At 35.2% G+C, this 23335-nt stretch overlaps 1 protein-coding gene across 2 annotated transcripts in view; it reads left to right on the forward strand.

The window, feature by feature from the left end:
* pcxb (pyruvate carboxylase b) overlaps positions 1-23335 on the forward strand; it is an 848274-nt gene that overhangs the window by 667928 nt on the left and 157011 nt on the right. For both annotated transcript variants that reach the window (XM_030162429.1, XM_030162430.1), the window contains one exon: positions 21102-21342. In XM_030162429.1, the coding sequence (XP_030018289.1) occupies positions 21102-21342 (241 nt within the window). The remainder of the gene's footprint in view (positions 1-21101; positions 21343-23335) is intronic.

Here is a 23335-nt window from a genome sequence, read left to right on the forward strand (position 1 = left end):
TTGCTTAAATTCATACCAAATTAAGTCTATAGATTGCCAGTGACCCAGAATAGATCTCATTACAGTTTGGGAACAGCAGGTCAAAGTTAAAAAAATTTTTAGGAATTTTTAAATTATTTCCATTTACTTATAATGGGCGAAACATGTGTGAGGGGCAGGGTTTGTTGTGCCTCGCACCACTTGTTTGTGATATTTTACTCGGCACAGATCAAAAGCGCTTGCGTTACCACTCAAATTGTCGCCCATAATTTAATTGCTCAAAAAAAACCCCAGCAAGACCGCGAGACCTTAAGGAATTAAAAATACAGCATGAAAGTTCTACTTCCTGTTGGTGTTCAGCCAATGGGTGAAGACGGCAGAAGACAGTCCATTGACATATGCTCATTACTAACCCTAACCCTGCTTTACAGAAGCTAGTTAGCATGATCCCTGTGATCAGCAATGACAAGGTAAGATAACATTTCTACGACTAGTTACAATTTTTTATCGATTGCAGATTTATCTACCGGCGTTCCTGCTGGGATTCGAACATTGTGGACCATAGCATTACTTACTGAGCTGTCCGTTCACATACAGTCGTGGAAAATATTATTAGACCATCAAAAGTCATCAAAAACAATGGTTATGCAATCAAGTACTAACTCCTGTGTGTATCATGTGACTAAAACAGATAGAAAAGAAAACGTGGAATGCCTAAAAGCGCTGTTTTTGGCAGTACAGTACCATAGCTATTGCTGGAACAACTGAAATTATTTTGGTTATTATCAAGAAAACATGGAAAATGTCTAGATATCAGCTCTGAAGTTAAACTCTTATGAGCTATTTTTGTTGTTTTCATTATATTTGCCCAAACAAATGTACCTTTAGTTGTACCAGGCATTAAAATGAACAAGAAATTGAAGAAAACAAGGGTGGGTTAATGATTTTTTCCATAACTGTATACTTCGGGGCACATATTTATGCATCCCAAGGCTCTCCTGAATCTTATATGGGGGGGGGGGGCACGCCATTTATAACAAGAGTCTGTTTGTAACTCAAAAGTAATACAGGAGTCATGTCAATAATATTGTAAGGTAAGGAATTACTCTTAAACAACACTAACAAGTAATCTGTAATAGATTACAGTTTGGAATTAGCTTGCACAACACTGGTTAGGAATATTCCACCGTCCTGTTGTCACCTCCTAATTCCACTCCGTACACAATAATTCGATATAAATGAACACGGCCGACACAGTTTTTACAGTAGAGCTGCACATACTCAGCTTTATCGACACTGCTCAGTCATTGCGTTCATGTAATGTATGCAGTGAGTGCATCAGAGTATTAGTGCGTACAGTTCAGCACAGCGCAGAAGGAATTCACCTCCACGCAGCCTGGTTTAAACGCCTGAACAACTGTCACTGTCCTACCTACTGCAGCTGTTCTGCTGAGCTCAAAACATTTATTCATATATGGTTTTCCCGGAGCCAGCTGCTGCTCCGGCAATACTGTCTGTCACTGTCACGCTATTTAGAAAACATCCCAGCGAAGTCGTTTCTATGGGAACACCGCGGCTGACCGTCATCTCCATGCATAAGTTTTGTACAGTCTGCCGTTTTTGAATGTGACAGTAAATTGAAAGAAAATGTGCGCTTATTTCTGTGTCAGTAACTATCAAAACTAAACACAGGGAACTGCAATTCATGAGAAACGCTCAACTGGTGCTTTACTAATACAATTTTAATAATTCATGTTGAAATGTGTTAATGTTTTGTATGTTTTAGCACCTTCTTCTTTTTATGGGTATTTTAGTTTTTTGTTTTTTTTTGCCTAAATGAATAAAAAATGATTCTGGTTATTAAAATTGGATCAGTATCCTTCAAAATAGAATGCCAAATAAAGTACAATATTATTTCTCATAAGCCAGTACTTAGTTTAATCCTAAACTTGTATATTCTCATGGTCATATTGGGCTGTCATTACGAATCATTTGTGAACTTGCTTTGCACTTAAATGTTGAACTCACAGTTAATTATTAAAGGCTGAATATCTGAGATTCATGCATACTCATGAGTTCATTATTGTGATCACTTTGCTTTGTGTGTTTGTTTGTTAGCAAGTTAACTCAAAAAGTTATGGATGGATTTGGAGGAAAATTTTGGGAAATATTGATACTGGCACAAGGAAGAAATGATTAAATTTTGGTGGTGATCGGAGCGGGGGTGACTGATGTGCCTTGGCGGAGGTCTGCGCTGTCCGAGTGCTTTTCTAGTTTGAAGTTTGTGCTGGCAGATTTGTTATTTGTTGATGTTAGTGGACTATGATTGGTGAGAGTAGAAAAAAACAGCTGTTTTCCAACACATTTTAACATAACGACTATAATTCTGTAGCACAAGCTGTGTAATGACAATAGATATGTTTATTTGTCCTTTACAGAAAAATATTTTTTTTTACAATTTGTACAACCACGAGAATACAGCACATCACTCATGAACATATAACATAACATAAACCCAAAACAGCAATTCCACAACCATATTTCCACCAAAAAAAAGGCAAAAACAACAATTCCACAGCCATATTTCCGCCAAAAACAGCAAAAACAATTCCACAACCATACACCCGCCAAAAAAAGTGAAAAAAACAAAAACAAAAAAACAATTCCACAACAATAAACCATCCAAAAACAGCAATTCCACAACCATATTTTTGCCAAAAACAGCAAAAACAACGATTCCACAGCCATATATCTGCCAAAAACAGCAAAAACAACAATTCTACAACCATACACCCGCCAAAAAGAGTGAAAAAAACAAAACAAAAAACAATTCCACAACCATATTTCCGCCAAAAACAGCAAAAACAATTCCACAGCCGTATTTCCGCCAAAAACAGCAAAAACAATTCCACAGCCATATTTCTGCCAAAAACAGCAAAAACGACAATTCTACAACCATACACCCGCCAAAAAGAGTGAAAAAAAACAAAAAAACTATTCCACAACAATAAACCATCCAAAAATCGCAATTCCACAACCATATTTATGCCAAAAACAGCAATTCCACAACCATATTTCTGCCAAAACCAGCAAAAACAACAATTCCACAGCCATATTTTCGCCAAAAACCGCAAAAACAGCGATTCCACAGCCATATTTCCACCAAAAACAGCAAAAACAACAATTCTACAACCATACACCCGCCAAAAAGAGTGAAAAAAAACAAAAAACAAAAAACAATTCCACAGCCATATTTATGCCAAAAACAGCAATTCCACAACCATATTTCCGCCAAAAACAGCAAAAACAATTCCACAGCCATATTTCCGCCAAAAACAGCAAAAACAATTCCACAGCCGTATTTCCGCCAAAAACAGCAAAAACAATTCCACAGCCATATTTCCGCCAAAAACAGCAAAAACGACAATTCTACAACCATACACCCGCCAAAAAGAGTGAAAAAAAACTATTCCACAACACTAAACCATCCAAAAATCGCAATTCCACAACCATATTTATGCCAAAAACAGCAATTCCACAACCATATTTATGCCAAAAACAGCAATTCCACAACCATATTTCTGCCAAAAACAGCAAAAGCAACAATTCCACAGCCATGTTTTCACCAAAAACTGCAAAAACAGCGATTCCACAGCCATATTTCTGCCAAAAACAGCAAAAACAACAATTCTACAACCATACACACGCCAAAAAGAGTGAAAAAAAAAACAAAAAACAATTCCACAACCATATTTCCACCAAAAACAGCAATTCCACAACCATATACCCTCCAAAAACAACAATTCCACAACTACATACCGGCCAAAAACAGTAAAAAAAAAACAACAATTCCACAAAAATAAACCATCCAAAAACAGCAAAGACAACAATTCCACAACCATATTTCTCCCAAAAAGAGCAAAAACAACAATTCCACAACCATATACAAGCACCCACACAGATCCATCTAACACATTACAACGTCTTTAATGATTTATTCAGTTGTATTATTGCATTTGGAATGACATACAGACACTAATAATAATAAAGCCTATTCTATTCTAAGCACACAGTACATATTGAACCTTAAAGGCAAAGTATTTTCTTGCGTTTGCAAACCATTCATCAAACCTGTCGTCTCCATTCTCCACTGGTGAATGACACAGACATGATAACAAGTGGAAAAAAAGCATAAATATGTAAAAATAAAACATTGTTTTCTGGTCGTTTTCATCATAAATTTGCCCAAAATCACCCATTAGTACACCCACACCGTTGCAAAATAGGAAAGTTGTAACGGGAAATTGATGCTGTTATTCGCAGGGGGTCGTCAGATTAGGAAACGCTGAATTCATCTATTTCATCGCTAACAGGCTGGGCTACAAAATGATAACAACAAATATCATGATAGCATTTTATATTGCAGTAAATATCGCTGCAAGAAAAACTTTTTTTCATATGTAGGGTTGATGTTATTCATATTGTCATTCATACTTATGAAATGCTGGAGTTTGGTTGTATTTAATTTTACTTAATGCTGAATTTTCTTATCATAATCGTTTTAAATGCTCTAAATTTATTAAATATTTGTCACATTCTGACCATAAATAATAATTTTAAATCACTACTAACCGTCTATTTTCTTCCACTCTTGCTCGGGAAGAAAACTCAGCCTTTAGACTTAAAAATAGATTTCTTTTTTTTTATATTTACATCTGAAATTAACCCTTTCATGCATGAATTATGAGAATGTTAATCAAGATTTTTTTTCTTTATTCCTTTTAGGCATTTAAAAAACAGTGTGAATATATATATATATATATATATATATATATATATATATATATATATATATATTTTTTTTTAATGACGCTATTTTTCATGGAGTTGCAAAAATGTGCATTTAATTTTTAAAGCAACAAAATGTATATTTACTAATATACTGTGTGAAAACTATGAAATAAAACCTTTAATGCTGCTAATTTGATGTTTTCTCACATTTTAATATACACTACAAACAAAAAGTTATGGATATTTAAAATTTTTGGGGCTATTTTTTTTTCAGTTGGGATTTTTGCACAACGCTTTTTACTTTTTTGTGTGTGAATTGAATTGAAACTCATTTTTTTTAATGACCAGGCATAGTTTTATTTACAAATGGCAAAAATGACAAAAAAAAAAGACAAAAAAAAGACAAAAAAAAAAAAAGAAATATCCTTAACTTTTTGTTTGTAGTGAACTCCAATACTAGTCACTTCATGGAGATAATATGCCCAAAAAAAAAAAAAAAAAAAAGTCTAATAACGATAACAAGGAATTGATTTACGCTCAAACATGTTAGATTTAGTTTATCAAGAACAGCCAAGTTACAGTAATGTTATCAATTGCAGTGTATTGTTTTGGCTCATATGAAACTAAAATAACAAAATCCATGAATATACAAGAGAACAGCTGTAGAATAACTGTCCACTGTAGTGACCACTATGCATGAAAGGGTTAACATTTTTATCATCATATCAAGGTTATTATCGTTAACGAAAACGAACGAAATGACGAAAACTAAAATTGAAAAAACATTTTCGTTAACTGAAATTAATAAAAACTCTAATTAAAAGAAAAAAACGATAACTAACTCAAACTGTATTGTGAGCTTACAAAACTAACTAAAACGTATAAAAATTATGGATACAATTCCCTTCGTTTCCGTCTTTGTCAATGTCGGATTGATATGAAATTGATTTATTTCGCTCCAGCAGTTTGAGCTGGTGACACCATAGGACACTTCACAGTCTGTCATGTCTGGTCATTTGTGGTTTCCAGTCGTCTTCTGGTCCCCACTCTACCTGGAACATACAGACTAAAGCTGGGACACAGCAGCACAGTCCTGTCTGGGGTTTACTTTAGTGATGAATGGGGTCGGGTTTTTTTGTTGTTGTTTTTTTGTTGTTGTTGTTGTTTTTTTTGTTTTTTTTTGGCGTACCGTGTGTGTGCGCGTGAGTGACAGACAGAGCAGAGCTAAAGGACAGAGTCAGTGTTGAACTAGCATCCAGGTTAAAACTGGAGAGTTTATCACCATGAAAAGACCTTCCAAGCCCTGAACTGCACAGTTTAGAAGAGGAGAAAAGAGGAGGATGAAAACTAATCCAATTACAGAGGTATGGAACCTGTTAGAATGTTAAAAAACATTTGATGTTACTAGCAACAGCTAGCTGAACTGAACTGAAGCAAAGTTAGCTAATAATGGAACTGGAGATGATTAAGAGATGAGATATCTGCTAAGGTGTGGTTTACTGATGAGGAACTGGGTTATATATGTTTATAAGTGGTTTATATATGTTTCTATCTGCTTTAACTGCTGGTTAGCTGGTTTATATATGTTCCTATCTGCTTTAACTGCTGGTTAGCTGGTTTGTAATAGGTTCCTATCTGCTTTAACTGCTGGTTAGCTGGTTTATATATGTTTCTATCTGCTTTAACTGCTGGTTAGCTGGTTTATATATGTTCCTATCTGCTTTAACTGCTGGTTAGCTGGTTTATATATGTTTCTATCTGCTTTAACTGCTGGTTAGCTGGTTTATATATGTTCCTATCTGCTTTAACTGCTGGTTAGCTGGTTTATAATATGTTCCTATCTGCTTTAACTGCTGGTTAGCTGGTTATATATGTTTCTATCTGCTTTAACTGCTGGTTAGCTGGTTTATATATGTTTCTATCTGCTTTAACTGCTGGTTAGCTGGTTTATATATGTTTCTATCTGCTTTAACTGCTGGTTAGCTGGTTATATATGTTTCTATCTGCTTTAACTGCTGGTTAGCTGGTTTATATATGTTTCTATCTGCTTTAACTGCTGGTTAGCTGGTTTATATATGTTTCTATCTGCTTTAACTGCTGGTTAGCTGGTTATATATGGTTCTATCTGGTTTAACTGCTGGCTGCTTTGTGCATCTCCTCTCATGCTTTGCACATCTTCGCATTGTTTCACGTAAGTGACGTTGTGTATGGATTGCACCCCACCTCAACCTGCTATAGGGAATTTATACATTGTACGGTACATTGTGTCTCTGCTCAGTCCATGAGCCGCCCTAACCCGACCCCCAAATAAAGTGTCCAGGGTAGCCCATATCCACGCCTCACTAATTTCTTTGAATAGGATGATGAGGAAGATAAAATATATGAAATAACTAAAACTAATACTAAAACTAAACTAAAACTAAACTAAAACTAAGCATTCAGAAAAAAACGATAACTAATAAAAACTAACAAACCTGCTCTAAAAACTAATTAAAACTAACTGAATAAGAGAAAAAAAAAGTCAAAACTAATTAAAACTAAACTATAATTAAAAATCCAAAACTATTATAACCTTGCATCATATACAGAATTGAACAGAAACAGGAACGAGGAGTCTGAGTAGCTTTTTAGGTGCGATGTGTCACAATATTGTTGTCTATATACACACTGTTAACGTTGTGCCAGTGTTATAGATACATCAGGCACCTTTCCATATCGTTCTGAAATAGCGGTTTGCGTAGCTCTTTAAATGAATGACATTCATCTTGGGCGACGGTGAACGAGAAACACAACAACAGTGCATTTGCAAAATAGAGTCAGGAGAGAAGTTATTCTGGTGGAACATGTGGGTTATTAAAGCACGTCATGGTATTAAAACAACTAAATCCCTCCAACACATAAAAAGACTATGTGTCTTTGTTAAAACTTGCCATTTTCAGGGTGTAGATGCAGCTCAGAGGTTGTTGTTCCTTTTTTGTAACAACGAGGGACTTTGAAAGCAATAACGCACAGATAGCAGAGGGAAGGAGAATGACAATCCTGACACTGCACGAAGGAAATATTCGCCTTTATTCCTGCACAATACATCCAATGAGCCACACTACACTGGAGGTACAAATCTAGTGACAAAGGTGTGTCACCACCGCGATGTATCCAAACACCACAAAACAAGAGGGAAATAGAAAATACATGCAGAGGGCAGGGGGGCAAAACTAATGATTCACAGGGATTATTATAGTAATATTTGTTTATCATTTTGTTATGAAAGTGTTCTAATGTTTTATATCATTACACTGGGTTACAAAAAAATGTTTTTTGCAAGTTGTCTAGGTTTTTTCAACTGAATTAGGACCATTTTGCAGCGCTAAATCCAAAAAATGACATCTGTTTTTCTCAGGTCAGGTTTTTTTTGCTAATTTGATTTTGAAAAATTTGATCTTCTCACAAAATTGATGCCATTTTTGTGACTTTATCAGTTGATTTTTTTATTTAGTTCTCACCCAAAATAGGTTTTAAGAGAAAAAAAAAATTCATTTTCTAACAGGATGTATTTATTATTACCTCCGCCAAGGAGGTTATGTTTTTGCCAGGGTTTGTTTGTCTGTTGTTTGTTTGTCTGTCCGTTAGTGTGCAACATAACTCAAAAAGTTATGGACAGATTTTGATGAAATTGTCAGGGAAGGAAGAAATGATTAACCTTTGGGGGTGATCCGGAAGAAATCCTGGATTCTGGATCACTTTGAAATTTTCGTTAACATTGTGGTAAATGGGGCCAAAATTTTCGTTTCCCAATATCTCGCTTAATTATTGACCAAAACTCATGAAATTTAACTCAGGAATTGATAATGGGGTCCTCTATCACATTTCAAAGGCTGATCCGGATCTGATTCAGAAGGTGGATTTTATCTCAATTTATATAAAAAATGGGGGTGCCCTTACTTTTTGGCCTACTGTGCCTTTAATATTAAAGGTAGAAATTTCTGACAAGCGCCATCGTGTAGCTCAGTCAGTTCCGCATCGGGAGTATGCCACCGGATTTCATGTAGCTTTAATACTTAAGGAGCTAGATCCAGAAGAAAACCGCCATTACGAGAAATGTGATTTTCGTGAATAACTACTGAACTAATAAGGATATAATTATGAATCCAGTTGCTAATGGTATGTTTTCATGGTCAAGGAATCTTAAAATATAGGTCAAATAAATATGGGACTAATATTTATGGTGGAAATCACAATATGGGGGAATTGTGCAAATCTCATGCAATTTGACTCAGGGATTTACAATGGGGTGTTCTATCAAATGGCAAAGACTGATCCGGATCTTTCAAAAAGTTATGGACAGATTTGGATGAAAATTTCAGGAAATATTGATACTGGCACAAGGAACAAATGATTAAATTTTGGTGGTGATCGGGGGGGGGGGGGGGGCACTGATCTGCCTTGGCGGAGGTCTGCGCTCTCAGAGTGCTTTTCTAGTTCATTATGTATTCACTGCAGATGCAGCAGAATACGACAGGCTTATTTTTGCAAGATCTTCTAGTCGAAGCCATTTCATTCACCTGTAATATTAAAAAAACACATTAATCATAAATTGGCAAAAATAAGAACTTGTTTATTGCAAGAAATATGACAGAATTTTGTATCATATGATGTGAAAATGCCCATAAATGTAAGCAAAAATGTTAAAAAGCCAATATGTAGCATAGTTCAGAAAGTTGACCTGATTTAGTAAAATTAATGTGATTTTTGGATTCAGCACACCAACATTATCCTAAATCAGCTCAAAAAACTTAAACAATAAATTTGTTGTTGACTAGTGTAATGAATCACTTAAGGTTAAAAATAAAGAGAAATTCATTTGGGAACTACCACGAAAGTAGCACTGGGTCTTTAAGGGTTAATGTGGGTTTAAAGAGGATAACACTGGGTTACAAAAAAATGTTTTTTGCAAGTTGTCTAGGTTTTTTCAACTGAATTAGGACCATTTTGCATCGCTAAATCCAAAATATGACATCTGTTTTTCTCAATCAGGTCAGGTTTTTTTTGCTAATTTGATTTTGAAAAATTTGATCTTCTCACAAAATTGATTACATTTTTTTTTTTTTTTTTTATGGTGTGAGTGCTTGTTGCTGTACATATTTAATTTAATGTAAGCAGTGTATCAGGTGAAAAGGATAGGCAAAAATATAAGCTTTTGTTTCGAGCCTATTCCTTTTCTGGTTTTTATGTTTACTCAGGGTTTCTGCAGATAACAGCAAATCTAAGTTAATGCTTTTTAATGCCACTTCATACAAATGTAGTAGTAGTAATAAGTAGAAGTAGTAATTTATTCGTCCATTTAACAACACGATTCATACATATAAACAGTTTGGATTTCTATATTAAGCATGAGCAAAAAGGCGAAGGCTGGGGGAGTGTCTTATTTATGTCTACCCTATTTACATAAAGGAAAGCTGCAGAAACATAACAAGATGGTGCAGTTTTAAACAATAATATAAAAAAAATAATAATAATACAATCTGAGCAAAGTCTTAGATTCATACTGATAACACTGGGTTACGAAAAAATGTTTTTTGCAAGTTGTCTAGGTTTTTTCAACTGAATTAGGACCATTTTGCACCACTAAATCCAAAAATGACATCTGTTTTTCTCAATCAGGTCAGGTTTTTTTTGCTAATTTGATTTTGAAAAATTTGATCTTCTCACAAAATTGATTACATTTTTGTGACTTTATCAGTTGATTTTTTATATAGTTCTCACCCAAAATAGGTTTTAAGAGAAAAAAAATTCATTTTCTAACAGGATGTATTTATTATTTATTATGTATTCACCGCAGATGCAGCAGAATACGTCAGGCTTATTTTTGTAAGATCTTCTAGTCGAAGCCATTTCATTCACCTGTAATATTAAAAAAAAACATTAATCATAAATTGGCAAAAATAAGAACTTGTTTATTGCAAGAAATATGAAAGAATTTTGTATCATATGATGTGAAAATGCCTATAAATGTAAGCAAAAATGTTAAAAAGCCAATATGTAGCATAGTTGAGAAAGTTGACCTGATTGAGCAAAATTAATGTGATTTTTGGATTCAGCACACCAAAATTATCCTAAATCAGCTCAGAAAACTTCAACAATAAATTTGTTGTTGACCAGTGTTATAACAGGGTTCCCACAGGGTCTTAAAAGGTCTTAAGATTCAGACAAATTCACCAATTATTGGAAAAACTGGGTTGATTTTATGACACTTTTGAGCTGATCTCACTTGAGGGTCAAAACACAGTATTGTCCTGTCAGAGAGCAAACAATCGATTGCCATTCCAACATTTATTTCGATATAAAGTATCTCCTTGTTTTGGATAATCCCTTATGGTCCAACTAAAGCAAAGATGAATTTAAAAGTAAAAATGTGGGTCATTTAACAACACTAATCTGTCAAATTGTCTCTAAAATGTCCCGTCAGAGAGATTTTGAATACCGTGTTTTGACCTAACATGCATATAGACCCATGTAAACCCTTGGTTCATGCTACACACTTTGAATGTTCGGTGTTGGTCTAATACAGGGGAAAAGGGTTTTTGGAAGGAATGAATGGAATGGGAAAAACACTTAATGTCTCTCATTAACTCTGTTTAAGGTTACTGTGTATATTTTTACTATTTCTGTCATTGCTCCCCTGTATGAGTTTGTTTTTCTTTACATATAGACGTTATGTACTTGATGTGCTTGATCTCTCAACTTCACAGCAGAATGCGCGACGGTATTAAACTGAACTCTGTCAAGTGAACGAGTAGATCTCAAAACAGCTGTCGATCAAACGGAATTCAGCCTTTCAACTGATCCTCCAATCAGCATGTGGAAGCCCAGCGTCCAGCCCAGCTGAGCTCCGCCCACAGCTCCATTCACCCCCAGAGATGCCGAGCATCCAGGGGCGTGCATGGACGTTGAGCGTCTACGGACAAATTCACTGAGCAGACATCGTATGAGAAAACAGCGCAACGGGAATGTACGAGAAGTGAACAACATCGAGTCCGTTGATTGTTGTAGTCAATGAAATGTCACCACAGCCGTACATGTTTGACCATTTAATTTTCGGAATTTTAGGGGAAGCCGAGTTTCCCTTGCAGTCTATGAGAAATCGCCTCTATATAAAACCCACTCAGGCACATATGTACATTAATATCATGTTATATACAGGGTGGGGAAGCAAAATTTACAATGAACATTTAGTTGTTTTTTCTCAGCAGGCACTACGTCAATTGTTTTGAAACCAAACATATATTGATGTCATAATCATACCTAACACTATTATCCATACCTTTTCAGAAACTTTTGCCCATATGAGTAATCAGGAAAGCAAACGTCAAAGAGTGTGTGATTTGCTGAATGCACTCGTCACACCAAAGGAGATTTGAAAAATAGTTGGAGTGTCCATAAAGACTGTTTATAATGGAAAGAAGAGAATGACTATGAGCAAAACTATTACGACAAAGTCTGGAAGTGGAGGAAGCAACAAAAAAAAAAAACGTACCAAAGCTTTTATTAAAGCTCTCAAATCCAAAATCCTAAAGGATCCAACCAAATCCATGAGAAAAATGGCAATTGAAGTTGAGGTAGACAACAAGACCGTTAGAAATGCAGTAAAATACGATTTGAAGTTAAAATCTTACACAAGAACACCAAAACACTTGTTGACAACAGCAACAAATCCAACTTTAGCAATTTTTGGGAATCATGTTTATGGCCGCCTTCTAGCCCAGATCTAAACCCTCTGGATTCTGCTATTTGGGGCGTTTTGGAACATGCTACCAATAGAACATCACACAGCAATGTCCACTTTCTTAAAGATACTATTAAAGAAGAATGGGAGAAGTTGTCACCCGAATATTTGCGCAAGTTTCAGGAAGCGTGTGACGGCAGTTATTGAGAAAGAAGGAGGACACATAGAATAAAAACATTTTCTATTATGTCAATTTTCTTATGGCAAATAAATTCTCATGACTTTCAATAAACTAATTGGTCATACACTGTCTTTCAATCCCTGCCTCAAAATATTGTAAATTTTGCTTCCCCACCCTGTATACTAACTTCTTCTTTCTCTACGTAGACACAGCTGTTCTGTTTCTAAATCTATCCAGAGACGGATTCACAGTACTGTACATTAGGTCGCCACAAAACACACAACTTACACGGCTATTTAATCAGGTCAGTTTGGCCGACGTATCCATGTTGTTTTTCCCCTCATGCCCGATGAGTTCCACACATTTTAGAGATGCATCATTGATACGGATGCGCAGCGGTAATGCATTTGGAACCACAACTGCGGCTGCATCTACACACTTATCTAACACTTATCTAAATGGAGATCTTGATGATGTGGGTGACTCATGTAGACTGAAACACACACACAAACACCCTCCAGATACAGTGTAATTCGCCCTCACCTCAGATAAATTAGTAGTAGCTTCGATGACTAATGCACCCCCCCACCCCCACCCTCGTCTGTCTTTTTACCCCTGTTCTAACTCCTGTTTTAATGCCTTGCTTCGTCTCTCTGCATTGCACTTTCCTTCCTTCTTTTCAGCTCACAGTTGCTCGTTTTCCCATGGGGGGGGGGGGGGGGGGGTATCATCGAATATTTGCGCATGATTGTGATTAATGGCTGTGATCCGATTGCCCGGCTCTCCCTCTCTCTCTCTCTCCGTCTCTGCCTTCACTCGGTCCCCCCCCTCAAACATTTTGGGTGCAGCAGCCCACAGCAAAGCGGCCAAAGCATCTTCATTAACTAAATCAAATCAAAGTGTAATTTCATTTCATCTAATTGATTTAAAGTGAATTTCACAGGGTCACAGTACAGTACACGTTGTCGCTACGTGGGATTTGAAAATATCTAAAATGCCGGAAGGATTTAAAGGTTCAGTGTTTGCTCAGTAGGTTTTCTTGTCACTTTACTCATAAAGACCCAAACATGTACCATCAACCAAAACCATCTACTGATCTAAACTCTTTCATACCTGCTGATCCACTAATCCTATCAATACATGCAAATTATTGGTAAAATACAGTTTGTCGTCTTTTCACGGTCATCAGATATGACCCATTTGGATGTTCAAAGGCTCTGTAGTTACCATGGAAACACAGTCATCTTCTACAATGTTGATTCACCAGTAAAACCTTTGGAGTTTTACAAATAACGGTGAATGGAGACACTTGGTTTTACATTTTGTTATTGACACATTTGCTGAAAACGTCACTTTTTCTTCAGGTTTCTCCAGAGCTGCAAGATTAATCGATTTTAACCCTTTCATGCACGAATTATGAGAACCTTAGTCAAGATTTTTTTCTTCAGTGTTTAGCCATGAAAAAAACAATGCGATCGGGTTTTTTTTTTCTATGGAGTTACAAAAATATCCATGCATTTAATTTTTGAAGTGAAGAAACATGTGTTTAACCCTTTCATGCTTGAATTATGATATTCTTACCCAATATATTTTTCCTGAGTGTTTTTATTCCTTTTTAGGCATGAAAAAAACAATGCAATTGAGTTTTTTTTTTGTTTGTTTTTTTTGTTAAGAAGTTAGAAAAATGGCCACTCCATGTATTTAATTTTTGAAGCAAAGAAACATGTATTTAACACCTAATATCAGAAAGTGATATGGAAAACTATGCAATAAAAACATTTTTAAGGCTGCTAATCAGATGTTTTCTCACAATTTAACACTCTAATACACCCAAAAAAAAAAAAAAAAAACTGTTACAATCTAATAACAATTAGCAAGTGATTTACAGTAAAAAAACAAAACAAAACAAAACAAAAAACATGTCACTGCAGATCAGGTTTATCAATAACAGCAAAGTTACAGTAATGGTATGAATGTCAGTGTATGGGATGATGCATAAGCGTCCACTGTGTTGGCTGAGATGCAAATAAACTAACAAAACTCATGAATATACAAGAGAACAGCTGTAGAATAACTGTCCACTGTAGTGACCACTGTGCATGAAAGGGTTAAAACCCAATATCAGAAAGTGACATGAAAACAATGAAATAAAAACATTTTTAATGCTGCTAATCTGATGTCTTCTCACATTTTAACATATTCTAATGCTAGTAATTACTCATTTCATGGAGATAATATGCAAAAAAAAAAACCCTCTTGTCTAACAAATAACAATTGATTTACACTTAAACATGTTACTGCAGATCAGGTTTATCAAGAACAGTAAAGTTACAGTAATGATCTGAATTACAGTGTATGGGATGGTGCATAAGCGTCCACTGTGTTGGCTGATATGGAACTAAAACAACAAAACCCATGAATATACAAGAGAACATCTGGAGAAGAACTGTCCACTGGAGTGGACAGTGCATGAAAGGGTTAAATTGAAATCGGATTATTTAATTAGGACGATGTTTAAAAAAAGAGTAACCGTCAAATCGAATTTCATCTCTCTCGTGTCTCCGGGCTACCATTGGCTCCTCCTCTGGGCTACCTTAGGCTCCTCCTCCAGGCTATCATAGGCTCCTCCTCCTAACTGTGAGAGTGGTCTCTACATACCGGTACAAAAATGGCGTCTGCTAAGGAGAGTGAGAAGTTTGCGGCTAAAAAAAGCAAGAGCAAGTTGGTTGTGTGGAATTGGTACGACTTCGAAGTTTCCGATGAAGACCAAATCAACTCTGCCTGAAGGCGGTATCAGTCAAAGACGGCGGAACAACCAACTTATTTCAGCACCTCAAACATCATCACACACCAGAGTGGGAAGGCTGTTCCAATGTGGGCTGCACACGAAAACGGCATGCAGACTTCTGATGTCTTTTGTAGTTTTCCCCAAAAATCAAAATTGAAAATCGAGTTTTTAGAGTAAAAAAAATCATGGTTTTATTTTTGGCCCAAATCATGCAGCCCTAGTTTTCTCTGTTTCTGATATAATAACCCTCAACTTTAATCTGAGTTTGTATGAACGTCTACATCAGGGGTGTCAAACTCATGTTAGTTCAGGGGCCACATACAGCCTAATATGAGCTGCAGTGGGCCGGATGATTAAAATAATAAGATAATAATACATAAATAATATCAATTCCAAAATTTGTATGTCTAATTTCTATGTTTTAGAGTGAAAAAAGAATAATTACTAATTACTAATTATACTATCAGAGTTTTTACACCTACAAACAATCCTTTAAAAAAATGTGGAAAAACATGAACAACCATGACCAAAATGAAATGTTTTTTTTTTTTTTTTTTTAAAGTGCAATTTTAACAATTTATGCCATTATTTGTCCTTAGCTTCTCATTTTCACATGTTCGTTACAACTTGCACATCACAGTGGATCTACAAATACACAAAACATTTAATAACAGACAGAATATTGGTACAATTACTCTTAATTCTATTTAGACATTTCAGGTAGTTCATATTTGTTCAGGTTTTTCACATTTTTTGTAAAAGGCTAGTCTGTAAATGCTAACATTTTTGTGTAATTTTACTTTTTTTTTCTTTTTTTTTTTTTACACTAAAGCAAAAAAGAAAAATTTGTAGTTTTCATTATTTATAGGTTATTACGATAGTGTTTTACTGGTCTGATTCACTTTAGATGGAATTGACCTAAAATTATTTTAACATTCTTGATTGTTAATATCTTCAGTGTAATTTTTGCATTTCACTAATTCATCCCAAGGGCCAGATTGGACCCTTTGGCGGGCCAGATTTGGCCCCGGACCGCATGTTTGACACCCCTGGTCTACATGATCAGTAAATTAAATACAAGAAAATACCTGATTTTCACTGATAAAATGGAGAATACTGAGGATCATTATACAGGGTGACACAAAAAAAAAACGGGAACTTTTTAACAATCCAATAAAACCAAGAGTGATGGAAGAAAAATATTTGATTCATAGAAATTGAAACCTTTAAACATGCCATTTAAGAAACAATGATGGAATTTTCATTTTTTTAAAATTACTGGGTGACCCAAAAAAACGGGAATTTTTGAAGTGCGTATTGGCAGACATGAGCAAGTGGCAGCACTGTGAGACAGTGACCTTGAGCAAGTAAACACACCCCCATTTTAGTAACAATTGTTGGCTGTGTGAGAATTGTTCGGTAACCATGTGATCTCAAGATTCGGTAACGTTCCCTGGCCCCCTAGATCGCCAGATTTGTCCGTTTGTGATTTTTTCTTGTGGGGCTATCTCAAGAGTAAAGTGTACACGACTCGACCAAGAACTCTGGATGAGTTAAAACAGAGAATTCAGGATGAAATTCACAGTATCCCAGCTGAGATGTTGCAGCGGTCAATGAGGAATCTCAACAGCAGATTTCAAGAATGCATTCATACAGGAGGACGCCATCTACAGGAAGTAATTTAAAAAAAATGAAAATTCCATCATTGTTTCTTAAATGGCATGTTTTAAGGTTTCAGTTATTATGAATAAAATATTTTTCTTCCATCACTCTTGGTTTTACTGGATTGTTAAAAAGTTCCCATTTTTTTGTGTCACCCTGTATAATAAATGGTGATAAATAGTTAGTTTTTTTCTTAGTTTATTTTTGGTCATGAAACAATAGTCAGTACAGCACAGGGTTCATCGATGTAACACCAATGCAATAGCAAAACAGAAGTAAAAATAATATAAAATTCTCCCGAAAAAAAAAAAAAAAACAATAAAAAAAACAAACAAAAAAAAAAAAACATCGATCTTGCTGTTGCGACTAAAAAAGGAATAGGCTAAAGCTAAAAGCTTATTTGGCCTACCCTTTGAATTATTATCAATCACTTACAAAATGTTGTAGAGAGAAAAAACTGTATTTTAGGAACTGCCACGAAAGTAGCACTGGGTCTTTATGGGTTCAAAATGAACTTTTAACAGAAAAAAAATAGAACTTTTATGCATCATATAATAATGCCCGCTGCTGCTTAGAGTGGAAAATGTGAATTTTTCATGTGGTGCCACTACACAACATTTGTACGTATCATGTTGCTAAATAAATGTCCGCGTAGATGTAGGGGCTGCTAATCCTCTCATGGCACAACATTAAGAGTATCTGTTTATTTGCCAAAACAAGAGCTTTCACAGTAAGTAAATATTGCATTTGCAGGAGCCCAGCGACAGCAGCACTCACCCCAGTTATGACAAACCTGATTAAGACACCGGGGCCAAGGCAATAATAGGAGGGATTTACCAGTCGCAGCTCGGATAATGAGGCGGGGTATACGTTTCTTTCGTCTTACTGTGGGCTCCTGCAGGCTGTGTAAGCCCACTTTTTATGGAAATAGAAGGAAAATTGTATTTACTCAGGTACAGCAATATTTATGAGTGGTGATGGATGGAGATGGATAAACAGCTTATCCAACCCCCGGATGTGCACTATTATCTGGAATACACTATGCATGAAAACAAACTCATTGTATTTTTCTGTTTGCAGAAGAGAGAGAGTGAGTTTGTGTGATAATCTTACTGTGAACAATATGTAATGAAAGCCATCTAAACCCACCGCCCAGACTTTAACTCATAAAGACCCAAACATCCATCGTCTACTGATATAAACTGTTTACTACCCGTTGATCCATTAATCCTATCAATACATGTAAATAATTGGTGTAAAATACAGTTTGCCATCTTTTCATGGTCATCAGATATGACCCATGTGGACGTTCAGAGGCTCCGTAGTTACCGTGGAAACACCATCATCTTCTATTACAGGGGTGTCAAACTCATTTTAGTTCAGGGGCCACATTCTACTACTTCATTTCTATATATAGTAATTATTTGTTTTAATCTGTTTATTTCTTTGTATTTTATGGATTGTTTGTTTTATCTTGTTGTACAGTGTCCTTGGGTGTCTTGAAAGGCGCTTATAAATAAAATGTATTATTATTATTATTATTATTATTATTATTATTATTATTATTATTATTATTATTCAGCCCAATTTGATCTCAAGTGGGCCGGACCAGTAAAATAATAGCAAAAAACCCCATTAAATTATGAAAATGCTTACTTTTACAAACTATCCGAACAAAAGAGATGTGAATAACCTGAAAAAAACTGAAATTTATTAAGAAAAATAAGTGCAATTTTAACAATATTATTCCTCAACTTCTCATTTCTACATGTGCATTATGGATCAGATCTACAAAGACACTAAACACTGAGTAACAGGCAGAAAAATTAAGTTCTAATTGGACTTAATTTTCTTTAGACATTTCAGGTTGTTCATATTTGTTCAGATTATTCACATTTTATTGTTAAAGGATAGTTTGTAAATGTAAATATTTTCACAATTTAATGTAATTTTTTTGCACTAAAACAGACAAAGATTTGAAGTTTATCGGCATAATGTAATTTTTTTTTTTCACATCAAACTGAGAACAAAATATGGAGTCATTATTTTTTTGTAGGTTATTATGTTATTATGTTACCAGTAAGATGATGACAGTGAAAAAAAAGTAAAATTATATTATGATCAGGTTTACATCTACAAAACTTCCTTAAAAATCTGAATAACAGGAACAAATTTAATTTTCTTCAGAAAAACAAGCGCAGTTTTAACAATATTCTGCCTCGTTTTATCAGTTTATCATTTACACGTGTACGTTACAATCGCACAAAGCATTTAGTAACAGGCAGAATATTGGTAAAATTGCATTTACTTTTCTTAAGACATTTCCGTGTGTTCATATTTGTTCAGGTTATTCACATTTTATAAACATTTTCATGTAATTTTACTTTTTTAACACCAAAAAATCAAAGAGAAAATTTGGGGTTGTCATTATTTATAGGTTATTATGATGATATTTTACTGGTTCTGACCCACTTGAAATCTAATTGGACTGTATGTGTCTGTATGTGGAACCTGAATTAAAATGATTTTCGCATCATTGATTGTTAATTTCTTCAGTGTAATTTTTGCATTTCACAAATTCATCACAAGGGCCGGATTGGACCCTTTAGCTGGCCGGGTTTGGCCCCCGGGCCGCATGTTTGACACCTGTGTTGTACTACATGGATGTCAAACTCATTTAAGTTCAGGGGCCACATTCAGCCCAATTTAATCTCCAGTGGGCTGGACCAGTAAAACAGCATATTAACCTATAAACAAGGGTGCCAGGCACTACAAACCCCGCCCCTCGCACGTATTGTAGATTATTTTGGCATCGGTGCAGCTGATGTCATCATGTCTATGCATGTGCTGATGTCAGCGTATCAGTTGCCTCTATATATGTGCCAAGTTTGATGTAAATTGAAACAAAATTGATGTTTTTATAGACATTTGAAATTTTGCCCGTTATAAGTAAATGAGGGAAAAAAAAGATTTTAAAAATTCCTTAAAAAATTTGAACTTTGACCTACTGTTCCCAAAATGTGATGAGATCTATTCTGGGTCACTAGAGTGTTAACAAAGAAAGAAGCCAAAACAAAAACAATACCCCTTGCCTCCCCTATGGGGCAACGTGGTGACAATGGTAATAAATCACTAAAGAAAGGTTAAAAATAAAGAGAAATTCATTTGGGAACCACCACAAAAGTAGCACAAGGTCTTTAAGGGTTAATGTGGATTTAAAGAGGATAACACTGGGTTACAAAAAAATGTTTTTTGCAAGTTGTCTAGGTTTTTTCAACTGAATTAGGACCATTTTGCAGCGCTAAATCCAAAAATGACATCTGGTTTTCTCAATCAGGTCAGGTTTTTTTTGCTAATTTGATTTTGAAAAATTTGATCTTCTCACAAAATTTATGACATTTTTGTGACTTTATCAGTTGATTTTTTATATAGTTCTCACCCAAAATAGGTTTTAAGAGAAAAAAAATCATTTTCTAACAGGATGTATTTATTATTTATTATGTATTCACCGCAGATGTAGCAGAATACGTCAGGCTTATTTTTGCAAGATCTTCTAGTCGAAGCCATTTCATTCACCTGTAATATTAAAAAAAACAATCATAAATTGGCAAAAGTAAAATCTTCAGAACTCATTTATTGCAAGAAATATGAAAGAATTTTGTATCATATGATGTGAAAATGCCCATAAATGTAAGCAAAAATGTTAAAAAGCCAATTTGTTGCATAGTTCAGAAAGTTGACCTGATTGAGCAAAATTAATGTGATTTTTGGATTCGGCACACCAACATTATCCTAAATCAGCTCAAAAAACTTAAACAATAAATTTGTTGTTGTTGTAATGAATCACTTAAGGTTAAAAATAAAGAGAAATTCATTTGGGAACTACCACGAAAGTAGCACAGGGTCTTTAAGGGTTAATGTGGATTTAAAGAGGATAATCACTGGATGCCTCTGCTGACTAACTGTGAATGTTCCTCCAGGTTCTGCGAGGTGGCGAAGGAGAACGGCATGGACATCTTCCGTGTGTTCGACTCCCTCAACTACGTGCCAAACATGCTGCTGGGCATGGAAGCCGCCGGATCAGCAGGCGGCGTGGTGGAGGCTGCCATCTCGTACACGGGCGACGTGTCGGACCCAATGAGGCAGAAGTACTCCTTAGACTACTACCTGCAACTGGCAGACGAGCTCGTCAAAGCCGGAACCCACATCCTGTGTATCAAGGTGAGTAAAAATGAACCAAAGGACGGGGTGTTTGTCTGCCGTATTAAATCTGTGTTGTGGAAAATTCTGCCCCTGTCTGCCACCAAAATAAAACGGCTCAGTCAGAAAGAACATTTGCAAACACACACATTTACACATTCATGTTTATCTATATAATTATAATCTGGACCTGCAAATCACAGCCTCCAGTCACCAACCCCGGTGTCAGTTCCACAGATGGGAATGCACAAACACTGGGTATTTTCACTCACATAAGAGGACATTTTTGGACAACTCATAACTTTAACTTTCTAAATTGTAAAATATCTGTACAATCTACACCAGGGGTGTCACACTCATTTTAGTTCAGGGGCCACGTACAGCCTAATATGATATAAAATGAGCCAGACCAGTAAAATAATATAAATAATAGGATAAGAACTTATAAAGAATGTCAACTCCAAAGTTTTCTGTATATTTAAGAGTGAAAAAAGTAAAATTCCGTCATGAAAATGTTTACATCTACGAACTGTACTTGAACATAACATAAAGAAATATTAATAACCTGAAAATTCTTAAGAAAAATAAGTGCAATTTTAACAATGTTGTGCCTCAGTTTATCATTTATACATATGCATCACACAAATACACAAAACATTTAATAACAGGCAGAATATTGGTACAATTCCACATACTTTTCTTAAGACATTTCAGGTGTTCATATTTTTTTAAAAGCTAGTCTGTAAATGTAAACGTATTTGTGTAATTTTACTTTTTTTTTTTTTTTTTTTTTTACACTAAAACAAAAAGCAAAAATTTGCTGTTTTCATTTTTTATAGTTTATTTTTATAGTATTTTACTGGTCTGACCCACTTTAGATTGAATTGACCTAAAATTATTTTAACATCCTTGATTGTTAATATCTTCAGTGTAATTTTAGCATTTCACAATTCATCGCAGGGGCCAGATTGGACCCTTTGGCGGGCCGGTTTTGGCCCCTGGGCCGCATGTTTGACACCTGTGATCTACACCTTACATTTTCTATTAGTAGTTATTTACTTAGCACAGCCTTAAACAGGGTTTCTGCAGGTCATTAAAAAGCATTAAAGTCATTAAATAGATTTTGTGAAAATTTAGACCTTAAATGGCATTAAAAAGCATTTAATTTGATGTCCACAGGCATTAAACAATCAAATACACTTGATGGAAAAAAAGCATAGTTATTCATGATTTTTTGATTATATAAACATTTAATTTAATTATTATTATTATTTAATCGATTATTGTTTATGGCTGATACACCAAGTCACAACACCGGATGCTTGGATTGCGACGTGCTGTTAGCGTGCTCATGCTGTGGAGAAAGATCGGAGGGAATATTAGCAAATGTCGGAAAAATGGGAAAATGCAGCTTTCAGCAGAAATGATTGGAGGAGAAACTATTCAGAACCTGGTTAAAGCCTGTCGACGATAAACTATCATAAAATTATTTATAAAACTGTATCTGCAGTTGGACATGGGCATTAAATTTGTTTAAAGTGGTATTAAAAAGGGCATTAAAAAGCATGAAATTAAAACTCAATGTAAAACCCAATCAGGCATGTCAAATTCTGGTCATTGGAAGGAATTCACTTGGAAAAATATTGTCAGATTTTTCATTACCCCCAAATTAAAACAAATGCAAAAGGGCCTGCCGAGTTATGGGAATTGTTGGAGAAAATGTGGAAATTCCCTTGCAGACCATTTTCACATTTTCTGGGATTGTCCAAAAATTAGACCTTACTGGACTGAAATGATGAAAATGATTAACACAATAATGGGGTTTGAAATTAAACATGATTTCTGCACAGTTTATCTTGGAAATCTACCACCCACAGTCAATTCTAGCGATAAATACCTAATTAATATAATGATGGCAGCCTGTAAAAAGGCCATAACAAGAAAATGGCTGAGTGAAGAAACCCCAACAAAGAAGGAATGGATTGGAATTATGAAATAAATATATAATATGGAA

The sequence above is a fragment of the Sphaeramia orbicularis genome, chromosome 18 (genome assembly GCF_902148855.1).
Source record: "Sphaeramia orbicularis chromosome 18, fSphaOr1.1, whole genome shotgun sequence".
NCBI lineage: Eukaryota > Metazoa > Chordata > Actinopteri > Kurtiformes > Apogonidae > Sphaeramia > Sphaeramia orbicularis.